Source organism: Populus alba, chromosome 1 (assembly GCF_005239225.2).
Source record: "Populus alba chromosome 1, ASM523922v2, whole genome shotgun sequence".
Taxonomy (NCBI): Eukaryota; Viridiplantae; Streptophyta; class Magnoliopsida; order Malpighiales; family Salicaceae; genus Populus; species Populus alba.
In genome coordinates, this window is record NC_133284.1 from 15,731,732 (window position 1) to 15,738,825 (window position 7,094).

The following is a 7,094-nucleotide window of genomic DNA, read 5'->3' on the forward strand; positions in this document are numbered from 1 at the left end:
ATGGACCCGCAAGTACGAGGCACAATGGAAGGACGATCTTTAAATGTAAGTTTGTTAAGGTTTTAATTTTTAAAATAAAAAAAAAAATTTAAAACAAATTTATGAAGTCACTATTTAATTAATTTCAATTCTTTTCAGGTTCACAAACATTGAGGCCGCCCGAGTAATATCATCGGCTTTTAAAGTGTCCATAGAGATTCCATTGTTTCAATGGAGTCAGATATCCAGGCATCCTGAATGGATGCCTCAAATCAATGCATGGTTTTTCAGATTTGAGGTTCGTGTTAATATATAATTTTCAGCTTATTTCTAATAAATTCTTAATATAATTGTAAATAAATTATTAACATTTTTAAAAATTATTTTTTATACACAGAATTAATTCTGCTGAAACGACGAACATAACAATGTTGTGAGGAGGGTGTGGGAAAATCACGCGCCAACTAGGTAACATCGAAAACAATACAACTTTTTTTACAAAAAAATTTATGTTTCGAAATGTAATTTTTGATTGCGTTAAGTAGGTTGCGTGATTTTTGGTACGAAGCCCAAAAAAAGAAAAAAAAAAATTGCGAGGGATAGGGGGTTCCAAGGCTGGAAAGATGTTGCGGTTTGGAGGGATTTCAAACCGATATACATCCCGGAGGATATATGACCGCACTATCTTGAGCATGTGACGTCTGAGCGGTTCACACGACGCTCACAGTCCGGTGCTGGCAACCGAAATCGGCCAATTCATGGCTCGGTGACAACGCACACCGGCGGCTTCGTTTCGTTTGCTGCACATGCGAAACAGATGGTAAGATTAATTTAAATGAAATATATCATTCAATTAATTTGTTGTTAATAAATTTTTTTCATTATAGGCTACGTCTCTCGGATGTGAGCCTAGCCCTATGGAGCTGTTTGTGGAGACGCACGTGCGGAGTCAAGACCGCCAAAAGAGGATGCAACAGTTCGTTGGCAGCCGCGCTCAATATTTTGTGGTATGTTTATTCATCCATTTTATTTTGTAAGTTATTATTATGTTTATTGAATTGAATATGATGATTACTTTTTTTATTTTCAGGAGACCTATAATAATCGGTTGAGGGAGACATACGGGGACGATCCTTCAACCCATCCGGAATTCGATCCAGATTTGTGGATGGAGGCTGGATCGTCAGGTGGACCCGATAAGAAACGGGTTTACAGGCTCTCCAACACTAGGGACGACAACTTGCGGATGACCCGTACTGCTTCAACCGTTGGGAGCTCCCAATCTAAGGAGTTCGTGGCCTTGCAGCAAAGGTGCGACCACCTATCAAAGGTGTACACAAAACTCAAAGAACAATGCACAACAGAATCTGCATAACAAAGAGCGGCCTGTGAAGAGCTTCGTCAAATGGTCATAAACATGTCACAAGGTGGAACATGTGCACCCAATCCAAGTTGGCCGCATAACAGTCAACCTCCTCCTCCTCCTGATCCTCCTTTATATTAATTTTTGATAAACATTAATTATATTTAAAATTTCATTTAATGTTTTTTTGAAACATTTCATTTTGTAATGAATATTATTTATCTTTTTTTTTTTTTTTGATGCTTAATATAAATTTTATTTGCATAATTGGTTTTTATTACCATTAATTTATATCATTTTATATTATGTATTCTAAATAATTATAAAAAAAAATTACAAAGGGATTTACCAACGGAATACATCCGTCGGCATTAGACAGTAGCCGCGACCATCACCGATAAATTTCCTGATGGATAAATTCGGTCGGTGTTTTCATGACTCACCAACAGATTTACCGACGGATTAATTTTGTCGGTAAGATATAATACCGACGAATTCACAGACGGTATATTCTATCGGTGTTTCAACAATTCACCGACTAAGTTACCGACGGAAAGTAACCATCGGTGAATTGTGATATCACTGACGGAATAACAATCCACCGGTATTATTGAAGCGGGGAAATTTTTTTTTTTGCGCGCAAATTCCGTCTGTAAAACCGTCGGTAAATGGTTTTTTTGTTTTGTCGATCGATATAGCGACGGAATGGGAAATCACCGACGAAAGGTAAGCCGACGGACATATTCCGTCGGTAAATATTTTACCAATGTACTATCAATCACAGACCGACGGAATATTTCCATCGGTAAAACTGTGAATTCTTGTTGTGATAGGGCTTGGCTTTCTAGGTTATCCAGGACTGTTTTTGTTTTTTTTTTAATTTTTTTAATTTTTAAAAAATAATTAATTTTAAATGTTATAAATATATTAATTAAATTAAATTAATTAATAATATGTTTTCTATATTATTTTATCTAATACATTTCAATTTTTACTTTATGTTTTAATAAGATTAGAACAATTTTTTATGTGATATAAACAAGTTTTTATTTTTACAACCCATCATTATCTTTTTAAAATTTTATATAGTTGCTTATTCAATTGTGTTTTTTTTATTATTTTATAATTAAATAAAAATTATTTTAGAAAAATAATGTTACTATACTAATCAAATTTATGATTTATGTCACTATTTTAACGAGTTAGCTTAAGTTAGCATAGGTCAATAAAAATATTATTATCTTGATATTTTAAAAAAATATTTTATACATATCAAATTTTGAATTCATAATTAAAAAATTTATACTTTGTTGACAACAAACTTTGAGTTTATAATTAAAAAAATTTACTTATAAATAAAAAGGATAATAACAAGACCTACAATTTTTTGTGACATTCAATTTTTTTTTTTGTATAATCTGCAATGAAGCACGAGCTAGTTGTCTAGTGATAACTAATGGAGTTTGAAAGTTTTATTCATGCTATATATATTATTAAACCCGACTAGTATATACACATCAGTATCATGTGTGTGTATATGTCTATCAATGGAGTTTTTTTCTGTCTCTGTTACTATGCATTTACCGATAAAGTAAATGCATAGTAACAGAGACGGAATGGGGAATCACTAATAAAAGGTAAGCCGATGGATGTATTCCGTTGGTAAATATTTTACCGATGTACTATCAATCACAGACCGACGGAATATTTCCGTCGGTAAAACTGTGAATTCTTGTTGTGATAGGGCTTGGCTTTCTAGGTTATCTAGGACTGTTTTTGTATTTTTTTTTGTATTTTTTTTAAATAATTAATTTTAAATGTTATAAATATATTAATTAAATTAAATTAATTAATAATATGTTTTCTATATTATTTTATCTAATACATTTCAATTTTTACTTTATTTTTTAATAAGATTAGAACATTTTTTTATGTGATATAAACAAGTTTTTATTTTTACAACCCATCATTATCTTTTTAAAATTTTATATAGTTGCTTATTCAATTGTGTTTTTTTATTTTATTTTATAATTAAATAAAAATTATTTTAGAAAAATAATGTTACTATACTAATCAAATTTATGATTTATGTCACTATTTTAACGAGTTAGCTTAAGTTAGCATGGGTCAATAAACAAATTATTATCTTGATATTTTAAAAAAGTATTTTGTTCGTATCAAATTTTCAATTCATAATTAAAAAATTTATACTTTGTTCACATCAAACTTTGAGTTTATAATTAAAAAACATTTACTTATAAATAGATAATAACAACACCTACAATTTTTTGTGACATTCAATTTTTTTTTTGTATAATCTGCAATGAAGCACGAGCTAGTTGTCTAGTGATAACTAATGGAGTTTGAAAGTTTTATTCATGCTATATATATTATTAAACCCGACTAGTATATACACATCAGTATCATGTGTGTGTATGTCTTTTATTTTATATTTAAAAATAAATAATACTTGAATAATACATATTTAAATAAATATCCAAAACCGTATTACATAATTTTCTTTCTCTAGAAATACAATGGATATGATATAAACAAAATAAAAACTCGATAAATGGAAATTATTGTCATCCCAATGGATCTGCGATCTCTCCATTCATCTGACTCAACTTTTGGTGGGTTGGTGGAAGTGAGGAAAAGTGAATGTGGTTCAAACTTAATAGAATGGTCTGCAAGACTACTACCATGGAATTTTTTGCGTAGATTTTGAACAGGTTAAATGAATTCCTTCTCTCTTGTTTGAACTTAATAGAATGGTCTCTTTCCCGGTGCTCGTTAGCGCTATTATACAGTCTTCGGTCAAAAATCATAGGTAAGCAATGCGATTTAAGATTTTCAACTTTCGATCAATTGCAGTCAAGTTCTCCTCAGAAAATCGTGTTTCTAGGGCTGGTGTTTTTCTTTTGTTTTTCTCCTTTTTCTCGTTTCACCGGAAGGCTAGCGCCCGACGGTCCTGGAACAACAAAATAAGGGTGCCGTGCCGCCACAAGATGATAGGCATGGTTGCGCTGCCTCGACCGCCCACCTGAATTCCTCTTTTACAACTTGGCAATGAGCACATTCATAATGGCAATTCATGTGATCCATCATGTATATATACTAAAGAATACTCAATGACATTTCTTCGTTTTCTATATATAATGATTTTCTATGATGAGGGTTCTATATTCTTCGTTTTCGAGGATTTGGGTTTGAGTCATGCTTTTGGTTTTAATTATAACATCCGGTTCGGTTTAATGGGTCAACTAATAATAATTGATATAAGTTAGGTACATGAAAAAAGCTAATTAAAATCTTTTTCTTTTTTATTTATTAAAATAACACTTTTTAGAAGGTATTTTAAAATGAAGTTTTAGATTAATCATGATTAATTTTCGATTTATAACTCGAGTATCGAACTGGAATGACTCTTAAGACGCTATTATAACTATGCTTTAGAGAAGATGGAAAGGGGTTTAAATGAATCTTTTTGTGGGGAAAAAAAGTACATGAAAATGATTTGTATTTGTTTCTATGTGAGAGTATGAACTATGGAAGTAGTTGTCGAGGTTCAAAGTCAGCAATTCTGGCTAAACCGAGTATATTATTAATTATAAGAGTACAAGATTTCCTGAGCCCACACCAAACCACTCCTGCATGGAAGCTTCCTCGGAGAAGAAAAAAAAGGAAGATAACCCAAATGTACAGAATTCTGATCAGTAAAGCTGATCTATGCCTATTTGCGAATTTCCTCTAGTTCCTGGGAAAGTACAGACCAGTTCCTAAGGTTTTATACAAAGCTGTATCAGAATACACAGCTCTATTCCTCAATGACTTCGCCCTACGTCTCTGCCGGCGACCTCTTTGGTTGTGTTCACAGCCGGCCTTCTCTTTGATCCCCACCTCCTTTCCTTCACATTTGTTTCCGTTTTTGATCTCCTCACATTCATTTTTGCCTTCGTTTCCCTTCTTCTCTACACCACCATGGATTTTGCCTTCAGTTGGAACAATATACACAAAGGTTCCAGTTGGAGTGTCAGTTAAGTCGAGTAACTGCTCCAAGGTCCTGACAACAGTGCTCATAGTTGGTCTTGATTTGGAATGCTGACTCAGACACTGGTACGCCAATCCTGCTGCCTTTCTCGCACCCTCGGTCGAATACTGGCCTTCAAGTCTCGGGTCCATGATTTGGTCTAGCTTACGGGGATCCTTCAGCTGCGGTCGTGCCCACTTTACGAGGTTCTGCTCTCTATTCGGAAGGTTCTTGTCCAGGGATCGTCTACCAGTAAGAAGCTCTAAGAGTACCACTCCGAAGCTGAATACATCACTCATGGTTGTTAAATGACCTGAGAAATACCATCACTGTTAATTAGCCATGCCAAATCTTCCTGCTACCATTGATAGTGAAAACATCACCTGTCATTATGTATTCCGGAGCAGCATAGCCTTCAGTTCCCATAACGCGCGTTGTAATGTGTGTGTTGTCTCCTTCAGGACCATCCATTGCCAGGCCAAAATCTGAAAGCTTTGCATTATAGTCCTGAGATAATAACATTTCTTATCTTGTTAGAACTTAACTCTGTTTGAAACAAGAGCAGTATATGTCTGCAATACATTAAATTAATGCTGGAAGAGAAATGATTACCGAGTCTAACAAGACATTTGAAGCCTTAAAATCACGATATATGACTGGTTTTTCTTCTTCATGGAGGAAGGCAAGCCCTTTCGCTGCTCCAACTGCAATCTTTAGTCTTGTTAACCAAGGCAAGGCTGCAGAATATCCTGCGTCAATTCAAAAACGTCAAGAACATATTTATGCAACCGCGAATAGGATCAAAGAAACATTTCGCTAATGTGGTTTATCTAATCCATTCAAAAATTGATTCCTGCAGTATTCCAATAAGGGAATATACATACTGTAAAATAGTTTGTCCTCTAGGTTGCCTCGCTCTACGTATTCATACACAAGAAGCCGATGCTCATCCTCGCAGCAGTAGCCGATCAAGTTCACAAGATGGCGATGCTTTAATTGCCCAAGAAAGATGACTTCAGCCTACAAAATTGAAAACACCGGTCATGCTCTCATGTTTTCATCAGAAAATCTAAAGATTCTAGCCTACTCCATGGACTATATATATTGAAGTAACTCTATTTGCTTACCAGCCACTCTCTATGTCCTTGGGATCCATCCGGATCCAATGCCTTGACAGCCACAGGCTGAGCCTTTAATCCCGGCCTGAGCTTGTCGTCAATGAAACCTTTGTATACAGCTCCAAACCCACCTTCCCCAAGATAATTGCTTTTTGAGAACTCCTGTGTTATTGTTCTTAACTCTTTCAGAGCAAAAACATGAAGGTTGAATATAGAACTGGATAGGTCACTGAAAGAGATTGGTGAACCAGGATTGCTGAAGTCTGATATTGATAGTCTCTGGGAACATATTTGTTTCGGCTCTGGGAAGGATGAGCTCTCGCTTTTGAGACATCCTGGGAGTATTGATTTCCATGTTAGCTTTTTGAGAACCATTTTGATCTGATATCTATTCAGGGATGAAGTGTGTCGTGTATATATACGACCTTTCCTGGATCACTCAGTACTGCTGGCTAAATTATTGTATGAGAAAAGTGAAGGAAGAAGATTAAGAAAATAGGATTTGTGGTGCTGGTAGAATGCGTGACTTGGAAAGGCTGAAGAGTAGTTTTTATGAGAAAAATTAAGGAATAAGATTATGACTTTTCTGGTTGCACCGCGTTTC

The 7,094-nt window shown here is 34.5% G+C and overlaps 1 protein-coding gene across 1 annotated transcript; it reads right to left on the bottom strand.

Annotated features, from left to right (window-relative positions):
- Positions 1–4,923: 4,923 nt before the first annotated feature.
- On the bottom strand, positions 4,924–7,024 carry LOC118034835 (putative receptor-like protein kinase At1g72540). The gene is made up of 5 exons (XM_035040258.2): positions 6,500–7,024; positions 6,257–6,392; positions 5,985–6,121; positions 5,756–5,879; positions 4,924–5,685 (listed from the first exon to the last, which is right to left on the bottom strand). Exons 1-5 carry the CDS (start codon positions 6,863–6,865, stop codon positions 5,093–5,095), a joined length of 1,356 nt encoding a protein of 451 aa, XP_034896149.1. The 5' UTR covers positions 6,866–7,024; the 3' UTR covers positions 4,924–5,092.
- Positions 7,025–7,094: the final 70 nt, after the last annotated feature.